Source organism: Liolophura sinensis, chromosome 1, assembly GCF_032854445.1.
Source record: "Liolophura sinensis isolate JHLJ2023 chromosome 1, CUHK_Ljap_v2, whole genome shotgun sequence".
NCBI lineage: Eukaryota > Metazoa > Mollusca > Polyplacophora > Chitonida > Chitonidae > Liolophura > Liolophura sinensis.
The window spans coordinates 95876737-95902905 of record NC_088295.1 but is presented as its reverse complement, the minus strand read 5'-3'; the positions used below and the strand labels follow the sequence as shown (position 1 = coordinate 95902905).

The window sequence follows — 26169 nt, the reverse complement described above, 5'->3', positions numbered from 1 at the left end:
AACTTTGTAGCTCTCAAACTCGATTTGTTAACGTAATGAAAATGGCACCTATGCACGCAAAGGGTAATACCTCCTTGTTGCTTTGACTTTTTTTTCTTTTTTTTCTGTGCCTATGTGGCGAAGTGCAAGTCTCATAAAATTTACACATTTGCACTTTTTTCTGACTGAATTGTCAATGACCAACCCCGCTCTAACAGTATACCAAGAAGATTCCATTGTGTAGAGAACACCCCCCCGGAATGCGCTATCATTTACTGCACATCGTGGGGTTTTCATTTCACAGTCAGGGTTTTCAAACATGGAGTCTTAAGCGTCCGTCTCGAATAAATTATGCAAATACGCTAAACATGCTTGGTTGTGCTTTCGTCGGGGCGAGGACTGATAGAATTTGCAAAAACATAGCCAAACTGGTCTTCACTTTGTCAGGATATGAGAAACAGATTTTAACAACACACCCCTTCATCCCCTTTCAGATAATGATGCATGGCTGGGACTAACCCATTTTCCGAAGTAAATAATGGATTTTAGGAAGGTCCCAAATGCTGTCGAGAATGGCGGGCAGGGGGCAGGCGACAAATCACGAATGGTATTTTAGGAAACACCTACGGCATGTCACTAGATATTTGACTGAGACAGAGATTACTTTAGTTTGACTGAATCACACAGAGATTGCCGTTTCCAAAGAAAATCATATCAGTGAATAAAAGTGCAAAATTAGAGTCGAATTCTCAAATCCTACCTTCCTCTCCAATATCCAAATCTCGTGGATTCACGCCGTTCATTAACGGCCTCGTGACAGGTGCGTGAACTGAAGTTGTTGACAAAACATGGCGGCGTCACTGAGGCCGTAACGTGGAGGGCAGTGCAATGAAACAGGATTATACCGCCACAAGCCATCGCCTTTATTGAAAGTTATTACGACATGGACAACACAACGCACAGACATCTATACCGCTGGAAAAGACATGAAGATACTCGAATTTACTCCAGATCGCAGGTCACTGCAGTTGAATCTAAACTACATAAAGCAACGCTATATGTAGCACCATGTATATTTACATCTACATCTTCGCCAACACTACGGGGATAGAGCTACAGAACATTCTAATTGATTTTCTTGGAGTAGTGCTAACTCGGACTTCAGGCACATTTCTCGTGTCTCCTGAGAAAGTACAGACCAAAACTAATATGCGCGCTACAATTATTTGTGTTGGTCTGTACTTAAGCAGAAGACGAGAAAACTACCAGGGGTGCGAGTTGGCAGAACTCTGGCGCTAGTCAAAGACAATCAGTTAGAATGTACGTGGAGCTAAACTAACACGAACTTGACTTACAACTTAGGCATACTTAGCACTTGGTCAGTTAGTGGGGAAAGGGTTAGGCCTTAGTTAGTGTGGGTTGGGTTTAGGCCTTAGTGTGGGTTATTGTTAAGCCTTAGTTAGCCTGGGTTAAGGTTAGGTCTTAGCCTGGTCTAGGGTTAACCAGGTCAAGTCTTGGACTGGGCTGGCTGTTTGAAACTTCCACTTGAGACAAATTCAGTTGTACATGTACAAGAGAGATAATTTTAAACAGGTCATAAAGGGAAATATAATATTTAAAATAAAAGTTATTCACAGGACACTTATGGATCTAGGCTTTTGAAGTAGGCCCTCTGTGTTTGAATCAGATTTTCTTACGAACAGGGTGTCAGCAGTGATAGAAATCTTGTGTGAGTGGAAGAACAGAGTACAAGAAAATACATCTAGGGTAGTGTCAGTTGTCATTTTAAGATATACCATTGGCCCTCTACTAAATTCTGAAGAAGATCAATATTCATAATGTCAAGATATACTCTTTCAATTTTGATTTGAAGTGAACATAAGGTCAGCCACAAAATCTGAATCAGTTACTAAAGTAGTATTCCAGAAATGTTCTAAAATATTGAAAAAACACTGTACCACTTATCAACAAAATAAATCGCAAACAATCATCAGTACCTAGTCACGCATTTGGTGACGCCATTTTGCCATGTTATAGCTATCTAAAGTGATGTCACAAAAACTAGGAGCTCTCTGCGTACCATCTGTATTAAACAATGTGACTATGAGGAAATACAAACAAAAACAGCTGGTCCTTAACCATAGAGTATTGTGTTCAAAGGGCCGATGTTTTCTTTTAGTTTGGCACTTAGTCAGGCCGATGTTTGTGGACACAAGTGTACGTTGTGTTGTATTTGTCTTACTCAGCCTTGTCCTGCATGGTAAACATTAGGCCTAGGTAGCTGTAAGAACATCAGGGAATTTACTGAACACAGGAGGACCTTTAGATTTATAACAGACGTTTTCTTTCAGGATTTGGAAAGATGTTTTTGTAATAAATCTGACTTTGGTAAAGAAAAATTATGCAAAGTCGCAATATTTTTTTCCAGGCAATGATTCTCACGAGGCGGTTTTCTTACCAGCTCACCCTGGTACTGCACTCTCTTGCCCAATATGTACGCAATGTGACACGGGCAGCCGTTTTCAGGTCCCTGCTCTTAAATGTGTCGTCCAAAATGCACCAGTTTAACTCTTAGACTAGCCGCAAGATCCAATTTATTGCATCAGTATCTATCTATCCACTATAAGAAACCACACTGACATTCGAGAGCTAATAGGTTTTTTGACGTGACAGCCATTTATCATGGACACTTTCAATGCTAGTGATTGGCCATTTTCTTGAGGTCTTTTTACAACGTGGCTTCTCGGAGTGAATTGTTTGTCAATGCCATATGCGCAATACTGAACTACATCTTTCGAAACTTTATGGATTTTTTTACATATGTTTCTGTGATAACTGTGTCCTGTATCCTTTTTTTCTATGTATATATAGTGGCACATTTTATGATCACTTTTAATAAAAATATAGGGAATGAAGTTTGTAGGCCTTCAGGCATATTGTTCCAAAAGCAGATATTGCCTCACAGACCTGGGCATGGTGATATAGCGTAGACATCAGTACCTCCAGAGCCAAGCATTACATTTGCCTTGAAAACCATAATAATCTAATTTGTTTAGTAATATATCTTGGTTTACCATGGGGAATGCGCGCACAGACTGTCAGCCGTGATAGAAAGCTTATACCCCCACTATTATTGTGACCTTGTTATATTATCCTTTTTTTCAGCAGTTGTAAAATTCTGTAGATTTTTTTTTTTTTTTTGATTGGTGTTTTACGCCGTACTCAAGAATATTTTACTTATACAACGGCGGCCAGCATTATGGTGGGTGGAAACCGGGCAGAGCCCGGGGGAAACCCACGACCATCCACAGGTTGCTGACAGACCTTCCCACGTATGCCGGAGAGGAAGCCAGCATGAGCTGGACTTGAACTCACAGCGACCGCATTGGTGAGAGACTCCTGGGTCATTACGCTACTGTTGCATGCTAACCACTGAGCCATGGAGGCCCCCTTGTGTACTATAGAATAGGCTTTTTTGTTTGTCTACTTTATTTAAACAATTATATCAACAAGCTGGACATGTGGAAATGTTTATTGTTCATTGATCACATATTTATCAAATACTTGAAATGCACTCTCCACCCTGAACCTAATTCTGTCGCGTGTTTTGGTCTTGTCTGGTCACAACTCAACCACTTAAATGAAACATGAATTATCTTGTCAAGTTTTGTAAGTATTATACATATTTTCGTTTTTCAGATCTATTCTTAGTATGTTTATCATCATCTTCTGTTATTTTTGATTTGCAGAGAGTGACAACAACGAATGATATTCAAGACTGGATAAAAGTAGGTGCTACATGTATCTGTTAGGCTGTAAATGATGGCTTTCTCCATGTATGTATTGTGAGACCAAATGATGGCTCTCTGCATGTATGTGTTGTGAGATCAAAATGATGGCTTTCTTCATGTATGTATTGTGACCCAAATGATGGCTTTTCTACAAGTATCATATTGTAAGACCCGATGATGGCTTTCTCTGTGTGGGTATTGTGAGACCCAAATGATGGCTTTCTCCATGTATGTATTGTGAAATCCAAATAGTGGCTTTCTCCATGTATATATTGTGAGACACAATGATGGCTTTCTCCATGTGTGTATTGTGAGACCCAAATGATGGCTTTCTGCATGTATGTATCGTGAGACCCAAATGATGGCTTTCTCCATGTATGTATTGTGAGACCCAAATGATGGCTTTCTCCATGTATGTGTTGTAAGACCCAAATGATGGCTTTCTCCATGTACGCATTGTGAGACCCAGATGATGGCTTTCTCCATGTATGTATTCCGAGACCCAAATGATGGCTTTCTCCATGTATGCATTTGTGAGACCCAAGTGATGACTTTCTCCATGTATGTGTTGTAAGACCCAAATGATGGCTTTCTCCATCTATGTATTGTGAGACCCAAATGAAGGCTTTCTGCATGTATGTATTGTGATACCCAAGTGATGGCTTTCTCCATCTATGTGTTGTAAGACCCAAATGATGGCTCTCTCCATGTATGTGTTATAAAACCCAAATGAAGGCTTTTCTCCATGTATGTATTGTGAGACCCAAATGATGGCTTTCTCCATGCATTGTAAGACACCAATGATGGCTTTCTCTATGTATATATTGTGAGACCCAAATAGTGTCTTTCTTGATGTATGTATTGTGAGACCCAAATGATGGCTTTCTACAAGTATATATTGTAAAACCCAGATAATGGCTTTCTCCATGTATGTATTGTGAAACACAACTGACTGCTTTCTCTCTGTGTGTATTGTAAAACCCAAATTTCATCCATAAATATTACTGTTGCCTATTTCTGAGAATTCTACCTTGAATGGTTTGGAACTGTGTTTTGATGTTGGTTTGGAAGGTGGAATGTCTTGGAAATGTGTTTGACATAGGTGGAATGTCTTGGAACTGTGTTTTGACGTCGGTGGAATATCTTGGAAATGTGTTTTGACGTTGGTTTGGATGGTAGAATGTCTTGGAAATGTGTTTTGACGTCGGTTTGGAAGGTGGAATGTCTTGGAAATGTGTTTTGACGTCGGTTTGGAAGGGAGAATGTCTTGGAAACGTGTTTTAACATTGTTTAGAAGGTGGAATGTCTTGGAAATGTGTTTTGACATTGGTTTGGATGGTGGAATATCTTGGAAATGTGTTTTGACATTGGTTTGGATACTGGAATGTCTTGGAAATGTGTTTTGACATTGGTTTAGAAGGTGGAATGTCTTGGAAATGTGTTTTAACGTTGGTTTAGAAGGTGGAATGTTTTGGAAATGTGTTTGGACATTGGTTTGGAAGGGAGAATGTCTTTGAAATGTGTTTTGATGCTAGTTTGGAAGGTGGAATGCCATTGGAAATATGTTTTGACGTAGGTGAAATGTCTTGGAAATGTGTTTTGACGTTGGTTTGAAAGGTGGAATGTCTTGGAAATGTGTTTTGACGTAGGTGGAATATTTTGGAAATTTGTTTTGACATTGGTTTGGAAGGTGGAATCTCCTGGAAATGTGTTTTGACATTGGTTTGGAAGGTGGAATGTCTTGGAAATGTGTTTTGACGTTGGTTTGAATTGTGGAATGTTTTGGAAATGTGTTTTGACGTCGGTTTGAATGGTGGAATGTCTTTGAAATGTGTTTTGGCATTGGATTGGAAGGTAGCATGTCTTGGAAATGTGTTTTGATGTTGGTGTGGAAAGTAGAATGTCTTGGAAATTTGTTTTGACATTGGTTTGGAAGACAGAATGTCTTGAAAATGTGTTTTGACGTTTTTTGGAAGGGAGAATGTCTTGGAAATGTGTTTTGACGTTGGTTTGGAAGGTGGAATGTCTTGGAAATGTGTTTTGACGTTGGTTTGGAAGGTAGCATGTCTTGGAAATGTGTTTTGATGTCGGTTTGGAAGGTGAAATGTCTTGGAAATGTGTTTTGATGTCGGTTTGGAAGGTGGAATGTCTTGAAATGTGTTTTGACGTTGGTTTGGAAGGGAGAAGGTCTTGGCAATGTGTTTTGACGTTGGTTTGGAGGAGAGAATATCTTGGAAATGTGTTTTGACATCGGTTTGGAAGGAAGCATGTCTTGGAAATGTGTTTTTACGTTGGTTTGGAAAGTAGCATGTCTTTGAAGTGTGTTTTAACGTTGGTTTGGAACAGAGAATATCTTGCAAATGTGTTTTGACATCGGTGTGGAAGGTGGAATGTCTTGGAAATGTGTTTTGACATCAGTTTGGAAGGAAGCATGTCTTGGAAATGTGTTTTTACGTTGGTTTGGAAAGTAGCATGTCTTGGAAATGTGTTTTGACGTTGGTTTAGAAGGTGGAATGTCTTGGAAATGTGTTTTGACGTTGGTTTGAAAGGTGGAATGTCTTGGAAATGTGTTTTGATGTGGGTTTGGATGGTGGAATGTCATGGAAATGTGTTTTGACGTTGGTGGAATATCTTGGAAATGTGTTTTGACATTGGTTTGAATGGTGGAATGTCTTGGAAATGTGTTTTGACATAGGTGGAATGTCTTGGAAATGTGTTTTGATGTAGGTGGAATATCTTGGAAATGTGTTTTGACGTCGGTTTGGATGGTGGAATGTCTTGGAAATGTGTTTTGACGTTGGTTTAGAAGGTGGAATGTCTTGGAAATGTCGCCACGATATGGCTGAAATATCGTTCATTCATTCTTGGAAATGTGTTTGGACATTGGTTTGGAAGGGAGAATGTCTTTGAAATGTGTTTTGATGTTGGTTTTGAAGGTGAAATGTCTTGGAAATGTGTTTTGACGTCGGTTTGGAAGGTGGAAAGTCTTGGAAATGTATTTTGACATCGGTTTAGAAGGGAGAGTGTCTTGGAAATGTGTTTTGACGTGGTTTGGAAGGTGGAATGTCTTGGAAATGTGTTTTTGACATTGGTTTGGATGGTGGAATGTCTTGGAAATGTGTTTTGACATTGGTTTGGATGGTGGAATGTCTTGGAAATGTGTTTTGACATTGGTTTGGAAGGTGGAATGTCTTGGAAATGTGTTTTTGACATTGGTTTAGAAGGTGGAATGTCTTGAAAATGTGTTTTGACTTTGGTTTGGAAGGGAGAATGTTTTAGAAATGTGTTTTAACGTTGATTTAGAAGGTGGAATGTCTTGGAAATGTGTTTTGACATTGGTTTAGAAGGTGGAATGTCTTGGAAATGTGTTTTGACATTGGTTTGGAAGGGAGAATGTCTTGGAAATGTGTTTTGACATTGGTTTGGATGGTGGAATGTCTTGGAAATGTGTTTTGACGTCGGTTTGGAAGGGAGAATGTCTTTGAAATGTGTTTTGACATTGGTTTAGAAGGTGGAATGTCTTGGAAATGTGTTTTGACGTCGGTTTGGAAAAGAGAATGTCTTGGAAATGTGTTTTTGACATTGGTTTGGATGGTAGAATGTCTTGGAAGTGTGTTTTGACATTGGTTTGGAAAGTAGAATGTCTTGGAAATGTGTTTTGACATTGGTGTAGAAGGTGGAATGTCTTGGAAATGTGTTTTGACGTTGGTTTGAAAGGTGAAATGTCTTTGAAATATGTTTTGACGTTGGTTTGGAAGAGAGAATGTCTTGGAAATGTGTTTTGACGTTGGTTTGGAAGGGTGGAATATCTTGGAAATGTGTTTTGACATTGGTTACGAAGGTGGAATGTCTTGGAAATGTGTTTTGACGTTGGTTTGAAAGGTGGAATATCTTTGAAATGTGTCTTGACATTGGTTTGGAAGGGAGAATGTCTTGGAAACGTGTTTTGAGGTTGGTTTGGAAGGTGGAATGTCTTTGAAATGTGTTTTGAGGTTGGTTTGGAAGGGAGAATGTCTTGGAAATGTGTTTTGACGTTGGTTTGGAAGGTGGAATGTCTTGGAAATGTGTTTTGAGGTTGGTTTGGAAGGTGGAATGTCTTTGAAATGTGTTTTGAGGTTGGTTTGGAAGGGAGAATGTCTTGGAAATGTGTTTTGACGTTGTTTGGAAGGAGAATGTCTTGGAAATGTGTTTTGAGGTTGGTTTGGAAGGGAGAATGTCTTGGAAATGTGTTTTGAGGTTGGTTTGAAAGGTGAAATGTCTTGAAATATGTTTTGACGTTGGTTTGGAAGAGAGAATATCTTGGAAATGTGTTTTGAGGTTGGTTTGGAAGAGAGAATATCTTGGAAATGTGTTTTGACGTTGGTTTGGAAGAGAGAATGTCTTGGAAATGTGTTTTGAGGTTGGTTTGGAGAGAGAATGTCTTGGAAATGTGTTTTGACGTTGGTTTGGAAGGTGGAATGTCTTGGAAATGTGTTTTGACGTTGGTTTGGAAGGTGGAATGTCTTGGAAATGTGTTTTGAGGTTGGTTTTGGAAGAGAGAATGTCTTGGAAATGTGTTTTGACGTTGGTTTGGAAGGTGGAATGTCTTGGAAATGTGTTTTGAGGTTGGTTTGGAAGAGAGAATGTCTTGGAAATGTGTTTTGACGTTGGTTTGGAAGGTGGAATGTCTTGGAAATGTGTTTTGACGTTGGTTTGGAAGGTGGAATGTCTTGGAAATATGTTTTGACGTTGGTTTGGAAGAGAGAATGTCTTGGAAATGTGTTTTGACGTTGGTTTGGAAGGTGAATGTCTTGAAATGTGTTTTGACGTTTGGTTTGGAAGGTGGAATGTCTTGGAAATATGTTTTGACGTTGGTTTGGAAGAGAGAATGTCTTGGAAATGTGTTTGACGTTGGTTTGGAAGGTGGAAGGATATTCCACTCATAAGATATTAGCTTCTGCACCAAAACTTATATAATGTTTATTAGTCTCTCAAAATACATGTTTTGGGAGTGTAATTTTAAGAAAATTACTGTAACTGGGAGATGATTGGAAATTAGTGTAAGTATTTTTGTGCTGACTAATTTCTGTTTACTTTGTTGTTGAACAGCGTGTAGAAGATGCCTCAAATGATGCAGCAGAGGAAGTTTTTGGTTACAAGAATTGGAGTACAAAGCATGGCTTTGGGAGGCAACAGGCTTTGGAAACACAACAGCAGCTGAGGGATCATGACGAAACTGTCAGTGAAGGTGAGATCACGATGAAACTCAATGAAGGTCAGGTTACAGTGAACATGTCAAGGAAGGGTCAGATCACAGTGAAACTCTCGGTGAAGGTCAGGGTGACATTGAAACTGGCAGGGAAGGTCAGGTCATGACGAAATTGTCAGTGAAGGTCAGATCACAACGAAGTGGTCAGTGAAGGTCATATCACAGTGAAACTGTCAGTGAAGGTCAGATTACTTTGAAACTGTCAGTGAAGGTCAGATTACTTTGAAACTGTCAGTGAAGGTCAGATTACTTTGAAACTGTCAGTGAAGGTCAGATCACAGAGAAACTCAGTGAAGGTCAGATCACAGTAGATCACAGTGGATCAGATCATGGTGAAACTGTCAGTGAAGGTCAGGTCATGCCCTTACTGGATCTGATGGTTCAACACAATTTCACATGATTCAGTCAAATTAGGTATGGGTGGTGGCACGAATTCAGTTTACTCCACCATAATTGGGACCACAGTCAGATAAATGAAAAATTTTTGAGGCATGAAACACCAATCAAGTAAATAAATGGTTTTGGAAGGTAAACTGATTATAATCATTCAAGTCCTGTTGGAAACAGTTAAGAAACACTGAAAACAGAAATTGCACTGGCAATAATCTAACTCATTTACAGTTACCATGAAACAGAGATAACCTCCAGTTTCAAGTCCTTATACAGGTGTTTCTGCCTGCCATACTGACAGTATTCAGCTATAGAGATGATGAATATGTTTAGAGAGCTCCAGCCGTAGGTGGAAAGGTCTTTCAGCAACCTGCGGATGGTAATGGGTTTCTTCCCACCATAATGCTGACCGCCGTCGTAGAAGTGAAATATGCTTGAGTTCGGAGTAAAACTCCAATCAAATAAATAAATATGTTTAAATGATGTTTATTCGCTGTATATATCGTACCCCTACAACTGTACCCAAATGGGATTATTACGTGTATATGGCCACAGACCCCCATTAGTTTTCCATAAGCGACAATGTTAACGTTTAGCGCTGCACCTCAGTCCCAAACATTGGCCCAGCCTGAGAGAAAGAAGCTGTAAAAAATCTTGACATCGGTTGACCGTCAAAATCTGGACCTTTACATGCCGGCAGGTGGGAGGGGTGCCTAGCAACGCCAAGGGGACGTCACTCGCAGCCTCATCACCACCTGTCTCCTTGTGTCCTCTCGCCCAGAATTTCAAACTTTCACCATTAAAACTCATACCTGCCCAAAGCTTAGACAATTTCCATCATTTTGATACCAAGCATGCACTTGTACACCAAAAACGGCAGGCTGGCAGCAAAAAAAGACTTTACACCCTAAAATACACAGAACTACAATCGTCCCTACTGAAAAACGCAAGTTGTAATGGGGGTCTGTGTCCATATGCATTCGTATACGTGTACATATACACAGATGGCTTCCCTAAGCCAGGTAAACAGCTCATGTGCTTTTCTCTGTACAACAGCTCAGGAATTGCTGAATCAATGGATGAATGAAAAGGTGCAGCTGGAATCTGAGCTGAACACAAGTGATGAGGCCTGGAACCACAGTGGACTGGAGGCAGAGGTGAAGAAAGAGTGGGACAACCTTCTGGAGGATAACCTGGGTGTCTGGCAGAGAGGCTATAACAGTCACAGGTCTACAGGTGAGCAAGGCTGCAGGATAACGTGGGTGTCTGGGACAGAGGCTGTACCAGTCACAGGTCTATAGGTGAGCTAGGCTGGAGGATAACCTGGGTGAATGGGACAGAGGCTGTACCAGTCCCAGGTCTACAAATGAGCTACGCTGGAGGATAACCTGGGCATCTGGGACAGAGGATGTGCCTGTCACAGGTTTACAGCTGAGTTAGGTTGGAGGATAACCTGGGTGTGTGGGACAGGGGCTCTACCAATCCAAGGTCTACAGGTGAGCTAGGCTGGAGGATGACTTGGGTTTGTGGAACAGAGGCTCTACCATTCCCAGGTCTACAGGTGAGCTAGGCTGCAGGATAACCCGGGAGTATGGGATCGAGGCTGTACCAGTCACAGGTCTACAGGTGAGCAAGGCTGCAAGATAACCTGGGTGTCTGGGACAGAGGCTGTACCAGTCACAGGTCTACAGGTGAGCTTGGTTGGAGGATAACCTGGGTGTATGGGACAGAGGCTGTACCAGTCCCAGGTCTACAGGTGAGCTACGCTGGAGGATAACCTGGGCATCTGGGACAGAGGCTGTACCTGTCACAGGTTTACAGCTGAGTTAGGCTGGAGGATAACATGGGTGTCTGCCAATCCAAGGTCTACAGTTGAGCTAGGCTGTAGGATGACTTGGGTTTGTGGAACAAAAGCTCTATCATTCCCAGGTCTACAGGTGAGCTAGGCTGCAGGATAACCTGGGTGTATGGGACGGAGGTCCCAGGTCTACAGGTGAGCTGGGCTGGAGGATAACCTGGGTGTACGGGACAGAGGCTCTACCAGTCACAGGTCTACAGGTGAGTTAGGCTGGAGGATGACTTGGGTTTGTGGAACAGAGGCTCTACCAACCCCAGTTCTGTAGGTGAGCTATGCTGCAGGATGACTTGGGTTTGTGGGACAGAGGCTGTACCAGTTACAGGTCTACAAGTGAGTTAGGCTGGAGGATAACTTGGACAGGCTCTACCTGTCCCAGGTCTACAGGTGAGCTAGGCTGGAGGATAACCCGGGTGTATGGAACGGAGGCTGTACCAGTCACAGGTCTACAGTTGAGCAAGGCTGGAGGATAACCCGGGTGTCTGGGACAGAGGCTGTACCAGTCACAGGTCTACAGTTGAGCAAGGCTGGAGGATAACCTGGGTGTTTGGGACAGAGGCTGTACCAGTCCCAGGTCTACAGGTGAGTTAGACTGGAGGATAACCTGGGCGTCTGGGACAGAGGCTGTACCAGTCACAGGTCTACAGGTGAGTTAGGCTGGAGGATAACATGGGTGTCTGGGACAGAAGCTCTACCAGTGACTGGAGTACAGGTGAGTTAAGCTAGACACCTGTTTTATAGACCCAGTATTGGTGCAGTAGCGGTTCTCAGCCTGTGATGATTACCATCTAGCAGATGTAAAGGTGACAAGGTCAGTCTCAGTCAGATACATGCAGATACCTAGTGTATCCCAGTGCATGTACATGTTGCATACAGTGATCCTGTGATTGTGACATGGAAATCCACTAACCGGTGTTAACTTATTACAGATCCATACAGCAATATTTATGAGATGGAGGACAAGGATGCTGTGGACATGGTTCTCCACAACCTTATGGGGAAGGAGGTCATCAAAGATTGTGTCCTGAAAAACCTGAGTCAACAAAATGGGAATAAGTCAGATCCCAAAACGAAGATGGAGTTGAGACAGAAACAGGTAGGGTCACTTGGAGTCTATGCTTACTCACTGTGGTGACATTCATTATACCTGCAGTAACTTTGATTTAAGTTATATGGCTACCTTCAAGAGATCACAGATGAGTGACCTCACATCCATATACTGTGTTGATATAAAGACATCCGTGGTGAGTGACGTCTCATCCATTACTGTGTTGATGTTATGAGATCACTGGTGAGTGATGTCACATCCATTACTGTGTTGATGTTGTGTGATCGCTGGTGAGTGACGTCACATCCATTACTGTGTTGATGTTATGAGATCACTGGTGGGTGACACCACATCCATTACTGTGTTGATGTTATGTGATCACTGGTGAGTGACGTCACATCCATTACTGTGTTGATGTTATGAGATCACTGGTGAGTGAAGCCACATCCATTATTGCGTTGATGTGTGATCGCTGATGAGTGACACCACATCCATTACTGTGTTGATGTTATGAGATCACTGGTGGGTGACGCCACATCCATTATTGTGTTGATGTTGTGTGATCGCTGGTGAGTGACGCCACATCCTTTACTGTGTTGATGTTATGAGATCACTGGTGAGTGACACCAGATCCATTGCTGTGTTGATGTTATGAGATCACTGGTGAGTGACGTCACAGCTATTACTGTGTTGATGTTATGAGATCACTGGTGAGTGACGTCACATCCATTACTGTGCTGATGTTATGAAATCACTGGTGAGGGACGTCCCATCCATTACTGTGTTGATGTTATGAAATCACTGGTGAGTGACGTCACATCCATTACTGTGTTGATGTTATGAGATCACTGGTCAGTGACGCCACATCCATTACTGTGTGGATGTTATGAGATCACTTGTGAGTGACGTCACATCCATTACTGTGTTGATGTTATGAGATCACTGGTGAGTGACGCCACATCCATTACTGTGTTGATGTTATGTGATCGCTGGTGAGTGACGTCACATCCATTACTGTGTTGATGTTATGTGATCACTGGTGAGTGACGCCACATCCCTTATTGTGTTGATGTTATGAGATCACTGGTGAGTGACGTCACATCCATTACTGTGTTGATGTTATGAGATCACTGGTGAGTGACCTCACATCCATTACTGTGTTGATGTTATGAGATCACTGGTGAGTGACACCACATCCATTACTGTGTTGATGTTATGAGATCACGGGTGAGTGACGTCACATCCATTACTGTGTTGATATTATGAGATCACTGGTGAGTGACGTCACATCCATTACTGTGTTGATGTGTGATCGCTGGTGAGTGACGCCACATCCATTACTGTGTTGATGTTATGAGATCACTGGTGAGTGACGCCACATCCATTACTGTGTTGATGTTATGTGATCACTGGTGAGTGACGTCACATCCATTATTGTGTTGATGTTGTGTGATCGCTGGTGAGTGACGTCACATCCATTACTGTGTTTATGTTATGAGATCACTGGTGAGTGACGTCACATCCATTACTGTGTTCATGTTATGTGATCACTGGTGAGTGACGCCACACCCATTACTGTGTTGATGTTATGAGATCACTTGTGAGTGACATCACACCCATTACTGTGTTGATGTTATGAGATCACTTGTGAGTGACATCACATCCATTACTGTGTTTATGTTATGAGATCACTGGTGAGTGACATCACATCCATTACTGTGTTGATGTTATGAGATCACTGGTGAGTGACGTCACATCCATTACTGTGTTGATGTTATGAGATCACTGGTGAGTGACGCCACATCCATTACTGTGTTGATGTTATGTGATCGCTGGTGAGTGACGTCACATCCATTACTGTGTTGATGTTATGTGATCGCTGGTGAGTGACGTCACATCCATTACTGTGTTGATGTTATGAGATCACTGGTGAGTGACACCACATCCATTACTGTGTTGATGTTTTGAGATCACTGGTGAGTGACGTCACATCCATTACTGTGTTGATGTGTGATCGCTGGTGAGTGACGTCACATCCATTACTGTGTTGATATAAAGACATCCGTGGTGAGTGACGTCACATCCATTACTGTGTTGATGTTATGAGATCACTGGTGAGTGACGCCACATCCATTACTGTGTTGATGTTATGAGATCACTGGTGAGTGACACCACATCCGTTACTGTGTTTATGATATGAGATCACTGGTGAGTGACGTCACATCCATTACTGTGTTGATGTTATGTGATCACTGGTGAGTGACGCCACACCCATTACTGTGTTGATGTTATGAGATCACTTGTGAGTGACATCACACCCATTACTGTGTTGATGTTATGAGATCACTTGTGAGTGACATCACATCCATTACTGTGTTTATGTTATGAGATCACTGGTGAGTGACATCACATCCATTACTGTGTTGATGTTATGAGATCACTGGTGAGTGACGTCACATCCATTACTGTGTTGATGTTATGAGATCACTGGTGAGTGACGCCACATCCATTACTGTGTTGATGTTATGTGATCGCTGGTGAGTGACGTCACATCCATTACTGTGTTGATGTTATGTGATCGCTGGTGAGTGACGTCACATCCATTACTGTGTTGATGTTATGAGATCACTGGTGAGTGACACCACATCCATTACTGTGTTGATGTTTTGAGATCACTGGTGAGTGACGTCACATCCATTACTGTGTTGATGTGTGATCGCTGGTGAGTGACGTCACATCCATTATTGTGTTGATGTTATGTGATCGCTGGTGAGTGACGTCACATCCATTACTGTGTTGATGTTATGTGATCGCTGGTGAGTGACGTCACATCCATTACTGTGTTGATGTTATGAGATCACTGGTGAGTGACGCCACATCCATTACTGTGTGATGTGATATCACATGATCATTTATTACCTGCTAGCAGTAGATGTGAAGTCATCCCTGATAAGTTACAGGTAAAGTTTAAGTGAATGGCTCAGTTTATTGTGCTTATAGGCACTGTATGATTGTGACCAATAGATGGAAAGCATTATCATTAATAGTCACTCAGTGTTGAAAGTAATATTTTTATACCAATCTTATGGCAAAGGAAAGCAAGTTCAAACTATTAATGGCCAGTTTGCAGTGGCTCTATCATTTAAGTCACAATTTTTTTTTTTGAAGTAATTAGTGTTTAAAGGTGGAGAAAACATAAAGTTCAGATGAAAAGGTGCGAAAAGTTAGTGGGAAATGTGGTCTTTAATATTTTGTTGGATTTCTTAAAGAGAAAAAGACAAATGAAAATAATGTTTGTGTGGTAGGTGTTTGGGACCACCTTTTGGGATATACAGTCTTTGTGTAATAACGTTATGAATAAGAATGTAATAATAAATAATGTTTTAATAAGTCTATGTGCACTAGAATTTTGTCTTTTCATCTGACAAATGTGTTCAACCTGGATTTTAATCACATTTATATTTTCATATCTTCAAAAATATTATTATAATTCAAATTAAATGCAGAGATCTGGATATAAACAACAAATTTACATTTATATAATTTATTTGATGTTCACCGCGTCCTTATTTTGAACGTCATTATGCAACAAGATAAATACCAAAAGGTGGTCCCAAATACCCACCATACAAAATAAAAACATATAGAAGGCCATATTTGTGAATAAGTTGGATGTTCTTTCCTCTGATTTTGGCACCATGCTATGTTCTTCTCCTTTACAATTTTGTCATGAGATGAAACCTTATGACACAGTGGTCATAAAATTAAAGGCTTAAAAGTAGAAGATCGTAATAACTCTTTATGATTGTAGGTCAAGGAGAACCGGGAAAGGAAACAGGCTGAACTGGAGAAAAGACTACGTGATCGGCAAACAAAGAAGGAAGCACTGTTTGAGGCCAAGCAAATTCTGCTAAAGGTAATTTGGGTGACTTTGGTATTTGGAATGTGCATTAGAAAAATGTATATAAATGCTAAGAAACATATTTTAAAATATCTACTATGTGTCAGGAGGTAGGTTCATGTGGATGTCTTTAAACGTGGTCATGTTGATAATTTTGGCTTATTTGCAAAGGAGGAGAAGGAGAAAGCAAAAAAAATGAAGCGTGAAGAAATGGAGATCCAAAAAGAAATGGCAAAAATTCGAAAAGAAATGCAGGAGGAAAAGCGGCAGACAGAGGAAGCTAAAGTGAGGTTAGCATTGTTTTTTTTTCTTTTATTTAGTGAAAGAGTGGAAAGAGTACTTAATCAGCCTGCATTGAGAGGTTTTAACAATATTATGTTATATTTCATTGGACAAATTTCATGGAGGGCGGGGGTGGGGGTGGTGTGTTGTCAAGGTTTAATCATTGTAACACAAGTCAGAAAACGGTTTTGGAGGTTTTTCACATTGCCCTGAACGCTGTCTGGGCATAATTTGCTGTCCGCTGACAGTGTGAAACCCTTAATGTCATCGGGTATTAACCTAATCAGGCTCAGTTCACCATATTTCATGTATATTCACTGAATTATGAACATTTGTTAAATATGTAAACTAAACAAAACATGTGAATGTCAAATTTCTGCAACTTCTTATAGTTAAATGAAATACATGACAGGGGGATGGAGGCCCTTGCTGTCTCAGCTCAGTCGGACATGGAGCTTCTACCTTCAGTAGGCCACTCTTAACCCATGAAGATGTTTTGCAGCGCCCATCTTTACATTGTAGTTCAGGAAGTCTTACACTCAACTAAGAAGAGTCATAGTGTTCTCCAGAATCTGCTTATATTCTTCCCCCATTAGTTGGACAGCTGTCATATACATATAAATTTCTCCACACAACATTCAACCCCTGTCATGGAAAAATTAAGGCAAAAAGAAATGTAAATCAAACCAATGAAAGTATAAAACAAAAGTGTGGAAAAATTGTGAGGGGGCTGGTAAATACAAGAGTATAGTGCCACAGATCGTGGACTGTTGTACAGTAACAGTCTGGGATTAGAATACATGTGTGTAAGCAGGTGGTATATCATATCGTGCTTCATGTGTATGAGATAGTGTGTGAACATCTCAGGTGTATGAGATCGTGTGTGAACATCTCAGGTGTATGACATAGTGTGTGAACATCTCAGGTGTATGAGATAGTGTGTGAACATCTCAGGTGTATGAGATAGTGTGTGAACATCTCAGGTGTATGACATAGTGTGTGAACATCTCAGGTGTATGACATAGTGTGTGAACATCTCAGGTGTATGAGATAGTGTGTGAACATCTCAGGTGTATGACATAGTGTGTGAACATCTCAGGTGTATGAGATAGTGTGTGAACATCTCAGGTGTATGAGATAGTGTGTGAAGATCTCAGGTGTATGAGATAGTGTGTGAACATCTCAGGTGTATGACATAGTGTGTGAACATCTCAGGTGTATGAGATAGTGTGTGAACATCTCAGGTGTATGACAGTGTGTGAACATCTCAGGTGTATGACATAGTGTGTGAACATCTCAGGTGTATGAAGTCGTGTGTGAACATCTCAGGTGTATGAGATAGTGTGTGAACATCTCAGGTGTATGAGATAGTGTGTGAACATCTCAGGTGTATGAGATAGTGTGTGAGCATCTCAGGTGTATGACATAGTGTGTGAACATCTCAGGTGTATGAGATAGTGTGTGAAGATCTTATGTGTATGAGATAGTGTGTGAACATCTCAGGTGTATGAGATAGTGTGTGAACATCTCAGGTGTATGACATAGTGTGTGAGCATCTCAGGTGTATGACATAGTGTGTGAACATCTCAGGTGTATGAAGTCGTGTGTGAACATCTTAGCTGTAAGAGATAGTGTGTGAACATCTCAGGTGTATGAGATAGTGTGTGAACATCTCAGGTGTATGAGATAGTGTGTGAAGATCTCAGGTGTATGAGATAGTGTGTGAGCATCTCAGGTGTATGACATAGTGTGTGAGCATCTCAGGTGTATGAGATAGTGTGTGAACATCTCAGGTGTATGACATAGTGTGTGAACATCTCAGGTGTATGAGATATTGTTTGAAGATCTCATGTGTATGAGATAGTGTGTGAGCATCTCAGGTGTATGACATAGTGTGTGAGCATCTCAGGTGTATGAGATAGTGTGTGAACATCTCAGGTGTATGACATAGTGTGTGAACATCTCAGGTGTATGAGATATTGTTTGAAGATCTCAGGTGTATGAGATCGTGTGTGAACATCTCAGGTGTATGACATAGTGTGTGAAGATCTCAGGTGTATGAGATAGTGTGTGAGCATCTCAGGTGTATGAGATAGTGTGTGAAGATCTCAGGTGTATGACATAGTGTGTGAACATCTCAGGTGTATGACATAGTGTGTGAGCATCTCAGGTGTATGACATAGTGTGTGAACATCTCAGGTGTATGAGATATTGTTTGAAGATCTCATGTGTATGAGATAGTGTGTGAACATCTCAGGTGTATGAGATAGTGTGTGAAGATCTCAGGTGTATGAGATAGTGTGTGAACATCTCATGTGTATGAGATAGTGTGTGAACATTTCAGGTGTATGAGATAGTGTGTGAGCATCTCAGGTGTATGAAGTCGTGTGTGAACATCTCAGGTGTATGAGATAGTGTGTGAGCATCTCAGGTGTATGAGATAGTGTGTGAACATCTCAGGTGTATGAGATAGTGTGTGAATATCTCAGGTGTATGACAGTGTGTGAACATCTCAGGTGTATGAAGTCGTGTGTGAACATCTTAAGTGTATGAGATAGTGTGTGAACATCTCAGGTGTATGAGATAGTGTGTGAACATCTCAGGTGTATGAGATAGTGTGTGAACATCTCAGGTGTATGAGATAGTGTGTGAACATCTCAGGTGTATGAGATAGTGTGTGAACATCTCAGGTGTATGAGATAGTGTGTGAACATCTCAGGTGTATGAGATAGTGTGTGAGCATCTCAGGTGTATGACATAGTGTGTGAACATCTCAGGTGTATGAAGTCGTGTGTGAACATCTTAGGTGTATGAGATAGTGTGTGAACATCTCAGGTGTATGAGATAGTGTGTGAACATCTCAGGTGTATGACATAGTGTGTGAGCATCTCAGGTGTATGACATAGTGTGTGAACATCTCAGGTGTATGAAGTCATGTGTGAACATCTTAGGTGTATGAGATAGTGTGTGAACATTTCAGGTGTATGAAGTTGTGTGTGAACATCTCAGGTGTATGAAGTCGTGTGTGAAGATCTCAGGCATATGAGATAGTGTGTGAACATCTCAGGTGTATGAGATGTGTGAAGATCTCAGGTGTATGAGATAGTGTGTGAACATCTCAGGTGTATGAGATAGTGTGTGAACATCTCAGGTGTATGAGATAGTGTGTGAACATCTCAGGTGTATGAGATATTGTTTGAAGATCTCAGGTGTATGAGATAGTGCGTGAAGATCTCAGGTGTATTAGATAGTGTGTGAAGATCTCAGGTGTATGAGATAGTGTGTGAACATCTCAGGTGTATGACATAGTGTGTGAACATCTCAGGCATATGAGATAGTTTGTGAACATCTCAGGCATATGAGATAGTGTGTGAACATCTCAGGCATATGAGATAGTGGGTGAACATCTCAGATGTATGAGATAGTGTGTGAACATTTCAGGTGTATGAGATAGTGTGTGAACATCTCATGTGTATGAGATAGTGTGTGATCATCTCAGGTGTATGAGATAGTGTGATCATCTCAGGTGTATGAGATAGTGTGTGAACATCTCAGGTGTATGAGATAGTGTGTGAACATCTCAGGTGTATGAGATAGTGTGATCATCTCAGGTGTATGAGATAGTGTGTGAAGATCTCAGGTGTATGAGATAGTGTGTGAAGATCTCAGGTGTATGAGATCGTGTGTGAACATCTCAGGCATATGAGATAGTTTGTGAACATCTCAGGCATATGAGATAGTTTTTGAACATCTCAGGCATATGAGATAGTGGGTGAAGATCTTATGTGTATGAGATAGTGTGTGAAGATCTCAGGTGTATGAGATCGTGTGTGGACATCTCAGGTGTATGAGATAGTGTGTGAAGATCTCAGGTGTATGAGATAGTGTGTGAACATCTCATGTGTATGAGATAGTGTGTGAACATCTCATGGGAATAGGCACATGCTTAGTAATTACTCTCTACTGGCATTTGCCAAAGGTTACAACTACTTCTTGATTGTGAAGGTTAAGACTGGAGAAGGACAAGAAGACCAAGTTGGACCAGGAGGGGCGAAGTCAGCAGTTAGTGCAGAGCCTGCGAGAGGAGGAGCAGAAAGCCCAGGAGGAGGAGAAGAGACGAGAGTTCATGAGGAAGATGAAACAGTTACAGATCAGACAGGTTGCTGTCAATCTAAAGGTACATGTAAGACATGGAGAGATAACTTACTTTAGAGATAAAGTCGATAGGACAGGAATAGGAACAGTTACAGATCAGACAATCTTAAGGTCAATCTAAAGGTAAGACATGGTGAGAGAACCTACCTCACAGGTAAAGCCAGTAGGACAAGAACAGTTACAGGTCAGGCAGGCTGCTGTCAATCTAAAGGTAAGACATGGTGAGAGAACCTAGCTCACAGGTAAAGTCAGTAGGACAAGAACAGTTACAGATCAGACAGGCTGCTGTCAGTCTAAAGATAAGACATGGTGAGAGAACCTATCTCACAGGTAAAGTCAGTAGGACAAGAACAGTTACAGATCAGACAGGCTGCTGTCAGTCTAAAGATAAGACATGGTGAGAGAACCTATCTCACAGGTAAAGTCAGTAGGACAAGAACAGTTACAGATCAGACAGGCTGCTGTCAGTCTAAAGATAAGACATGGTGAGAGAACCTAGCTCACAGGTAAAGTCATTAGGACAGGAACAGTTACAGATCAGACAGGCTGCTGTCAATCTGAAGGTAAGACATGGTGAGAGAACCTATCTCACAGGTAAAGTCAGTAGGACAAGAACAGTTACATGTCAGGCAGGCTGCTGTCAATCTGAAGGTAAGACATGGTGAGAGAACCTATCTCACAGGTGAAGTCAGTAGGACAAGACAGATCAGACAGGCTGCTGTCAATCTAAAGGTAAGACATGGGAAGAGAACCTACCTCACAGATAATGTCAGTAGGACAGGAACAGTTACAGATCAGACAGGCTGCTGTCAATCTAAAGGTAAGACATGGTGAGAGAACCTTTCTCACAGGTAATGTCAGTAGGACAAGAACAGTTACAGATCAGACAGGCTGCTGTCAGTCTAAAGATAAGACATGGTGAGAGAACCTAGCTCACAGATAATGTCAGTAGGACAAGAACAGTTACAGATCAGACAGGCTGCTGTCAGTCTAAAGATAAGACATGGTGAGAGAACCTAGCTCACAGATAATGTCAGTAGGACAGGAACAGTTACAGATCAGACAGGCTGCTGTCAATCTGAAGATAAGACATGGTGAGAGAACCTATCTCACAGGTGAAGTCAGTAGGACAAGAACAGTTACAGATCAGACAGGCTGCTGTCAGTCTAAAGATAAGACATGGTGAGAGAACCTAGCTCACAGGTAATGTCAGTAGGACAAGAACAGTTACAGATCAGACAGGCTGCTGTCAGTCTAAAGATAAGACATGGTGAGAGAATCTAGCTCACAGGTAAAGTCAGTAGGACAAGAACAGTTACAGATCAGACAGGCTGCTGTCAATCTAAAGGTAAGACATGGTGAGAGAATCTAGCTCACAGGCAAAGTCAGTAGGACAGGAACAGTTACAGATCAGACAGGCTGCTGTCAATCTAAAGGTAAGACATGGGAAGAGAACCTAGCTCACAGGTAATGTCAGTAGGACAAGAACAGTTACAGATCAGACAGGCTGCTGTCAGTCTAAAGATAAGACATGGTGAGAGAACCTAGCTCACAGGTAAAGTCAGTAGGACAAGAACAGTTACAGATCAGACAGGCTGCTGTCAATCTAAAGGTAAGACATGGTGAGAGAACCTAGCTCACAGGTAAAGTCAATAGGACAGGAACAGTTACAGATCAGGCAGACTGCTGTCAATCTAAAAGTAAGACATGGAGAGAGACCTTACTTCACAGGAGAAATGGGACAGAATGGGAACAGTCATTCATTTGTTGTACCGTGTCTTTTTACAGATATCACAATGTCATTTATTTGTTGTACTGTGTGTTTTGCTGTGTTGTGCAGACATCACAGTGTCATTTATTTGTTGTTATACAGTGTATTGGGCAGATATCACAGTGTCATTTATTTGTTGTTGTACAGTGTGTTGTGCAGACATCACAGTGTCATTTATTTGTTGTACCGTGTGTTGAGCAGACATCTCAGTGTCATTTATTTGTTGTTGCACAGTGTATTGTGCAGGTATCACAATGTCATTTATTTGTTGTACTGTGTGTTGTGCAGATATCACAGTGCCATTTATTTGTTTTTGTACAGTGTGTTGAGCAGACATTACAGTGTCATTTATTTGTTGTTGTACCGTGTGTTGAGCAGACATCACAGTGTCATTTATTTGTTGTTGTACAGTGTATTGTTCAGATATCAGAGTGTCATTTATTTGTTGTACAGTGTGTTGTGCAGATATCACCTTGTCATTTATTTGTCATTGTACTGTGTGTTGTGCAGATATCACAGTGTCATTTATTGGTTGTTGTTCTGTGTGCTGAGCAGACATCACAGTGTCATTTATTTGTTGTTGTACTGTGTGTTATGCAGATTCTACAACGTCATTTCTCGGCCTGGTACAGCCTTGTGCTAGAGCGGCATATGAAGATGGGGAAGGCCAAGGCCATCTCTGACTGGCGCTGTGTGGTGAAGGTGTGGAATGGCTGGAAGTCTTATACACGCAGTCGTAGAGTGGAGGAGGAAACACGAAGATACCAGAGTGACGTCCAGGAGACATACAGGTACACACATCACCCATACAGGTACACACATCACCCATACAGGTACACACATCACCCACACATGTGCACCAGGAGACATACAGGTATACACATCACCTATACAGGTACACATGGAGACACACATCACCTATACATGTACACATGGAGACACACATCACCTATACATGTACACATGGAGACACACACATCACCTGTACATGTACACATGGAGACACACACCACCTGTACATGTATACATGAAGACACACATCACCTGTACATATACACATGGAGACACACATCACCTATACATGTATACATGGAGACACACATCACCTATACATGTATACATGAAGACACACATCACCTGTACATGTACACATGGAGACACACATCACCTATACATGTATACATGAAGACACACATCACCTGTACATGTACACATGGAGACACACACCACCTGTACATGTATACATGAAGACACACACCACCTGTACAGGTACACATGGAGACACACACCACCTGTACATGTATACATGAAGACACACATCACCCATACATGTACACATGGAGACACACATCACCTATACATGTACACATGGAGACACACATCACCTGTACATGTATACATGAAGACACACATCACCCATACATGTACATATGGAGACACATATCACCTATACATGCCTATTCGTGTGCACATGGAGACAAACATCACCTGTACATGTAAACATGTAGACACGTCACCCACACATGTACACACACATCACCTACACATGTACACATGGAGACACACATTACCTGTACATTTACATATGGAGACACACATGACCTGTACATGTACAGATGGAGACACACATCAAATATATGTGTACATATGGAGACACATGTCACCTATACATGTAGACATGGAGAGACATGTCACCTGTACATGACCACCAGGAGGCATACAGGTACACTTGTCCCCTAAACATGTACACCAGAGTGAGATCCAGAAGGTGCACGGGTACACATATTACCTACATTGTAAACATGTACACATAGATCAGAGTGAGGTTCTGATACGCACTGGTATTATCTTTCCATGAATATTTATGATGTTTTGATGTCCCCTCATGTCTTAGACCGTTGTGTTGATGTATGAAAATTTCTCCTCATAACTGCAGACTGTTGTGTTGATGTGAGAAAATGTCACCTTATGTTTGCTGACTGTTGTGTTGATGTAGGAGAATGTTCCTTCATGCCTGCTGACTAGTGTTGATGTAGGAGAATGTCTCCTCATATCTGTTGACTGCCCTGTTTGTGTAGGAGAATGTCCCCCATTATGTTTGCTGACTGTTGTGTTGATGTGAGAGAATGCCCCTTCATGCCTGCTGACTAGTGTTGATGTAGGAGAATGTCTCCTCATATCTGTTGACTGCCCTTGTTTGTGTAGGAGAATGTCCCCGTTATGTTTGCTGACTGTTGTGTTGATGTGAGAGAATGCCCCTTCATGCCTGCTGACTAGTGTTGATGTATGAGAATGTCTCCTCATATCTGTTGACTGCCCTGTTTGTGAAGAAGAATGTACCCTTATGTTTGCTGACTGTTGTGTTGATGTGAGAGAATGTCCCTTCATGCCTGCTGACTAGTGTTGATGTAGGAGAATGTCTCCTCATATCTGTTGACTGCCCTGTTTGTGTAGGAGAATGTCCCCTTATGTTTGCTGACTGTTGTGTTGATATGAGAGAATGTCCCCTTATGTTTGCTGACTGTTGTGTTGATGTGAGAGAATGTCCCCTTATGTTTGCTGACTGTTGTGTTGATGTAGGAGAATGTCCCTTCATGCCTGCTGACTAGTGTTGATGTATGAGAATGTCTCCTCATATCTGTTGACTGCCCTGTTTGTGAAGGAGAATGTCCCCTTATGTTTGCTGACTGTTGTGTTGATGTATGAGAATTTCTCCTCATAACTGCGGACTGTTGTGTTGGTGTAGGAGAATGTGACCCATGTCTGCTGACTAATGTTGATGTAGGAGAATGTCTCCTCATATCTGTTGACTGCCCTGTTTGGTAGGAGAATGTGACCCATGTCTGCTGACTGTTTTATTGATGTATGAGAATGTCTCCTCATATCTGTTGACTGCCCTGTTTGTGAAGAAGAATGTACCCTTATGTTTGCTGACTGTTGTGTTGATGTGAGAGAATGCCCCTTCATGCCTGCTGACTAGTGTTGATGTAGGAGAATGTCTCCTCATATCTGTTGACTGCCCTGTTTGTGTAGGAGAATGTCCCCTTATGTTTGCTGGACTGTTGTGTTGATATGAGAGAATGTCCCCTTATGTTTGCTGACTGTTGTGTTGATGTAGGAGAATGTGACCCATGTCTGCTGACTGTTGTGTTGATGCAGGAGAACCTCCCCTCATGTCTGTTGTGTTGATGTAGGAGAATGTCCCCTCATGTCTCTTGAGTGTTGTGTTCATGTAGGCGAATGTCCCTTCATGCCTGCTGACTGTTGTATTAGTGTAGGAGAATGTCCCCCCTCTGTCTGCTGACTGTTCTATTGATGTAGGAAAAATGTCCCCTCAAGTTTGCTGACTGTTATATTGACACAGGAAGAGTCAGAAAGCAGATGAGCACCACAAAAAGACTGTGTTGAGCAAATGTTTCGAGTCGTGGCAATTCTGGGTTCAGGAGAAGCAGGATCAGAGACAGTTAGAGGAGGCCCAGTCCCAGACACGCCACAAAATGATGGCCTTCCTAGAGGCTGCCGCTGCTGGCAGACTCTGGAATAATGATGAAGCAGAAGAGGCCAAAAGAGAGAAGGAAAATGGGCATGGAGATTACAACGGGTCAAGGCCAGATTCGGCCATGAGGAAACTGGTGTGTAACACTTGTCCACATTTAATACAGATTATATCTGGTGCTGTAAATCTCAAGACAAAAGTAAAATCAGTAACAGCACAGTGACCCAAATGTTATCCAGAGGAATAAAGGAAT

At 41.6% G+C, this 26169-nt stretch overlaps 1 protein-coding gene across 1 annotated transcript in view; it reads left to right on the top strand.

Moving 5' to 3' along the window:
- The first annotated feature begins 857 nt into the window (after window positions 1-857).
- Window positions 858-26169, top strand: part of LOC135466109 (coiled-coil domain-containing protein 191-like) — a 47525-nt gene continuing 22213 nt past the window's right edge. The window contains exons 1-10 of the mRNA XM_064743500.1: window positions 858-997; window positions 3729-3767; window positions 8859-8997; window positions 10465-10644; window positions 12193-12359; window positions 16123-16227; window positions 16384-16502; window positions 20500-20671; window positions 23021-23211; window positions 25785-26054. Coding sequence (XP_064599570.1) covers window positions 923-997; window positions 3729-3767; window positions 8859-8997; window positions 10465-10644; window positions 12193-12359; window positions 16123-16227; window positions 16384-16502; window positions 20500-20671; window positions 23021-23211; window positions 25785-26054 — 1457 coding nt within the window. The 5' untranslated portion in view covers window positions 858-922. The remainder of the gene's footprint in view (window positions 998-3728; window positions 3768-8858; window positions 8998-10464; window positions 10645-12192; window positions 12360-16122; window positions 16228-16383; window positions 16503-20499; window positions 20672-23020; window positions 23212-25784; window positions 26055-26169) is intronic.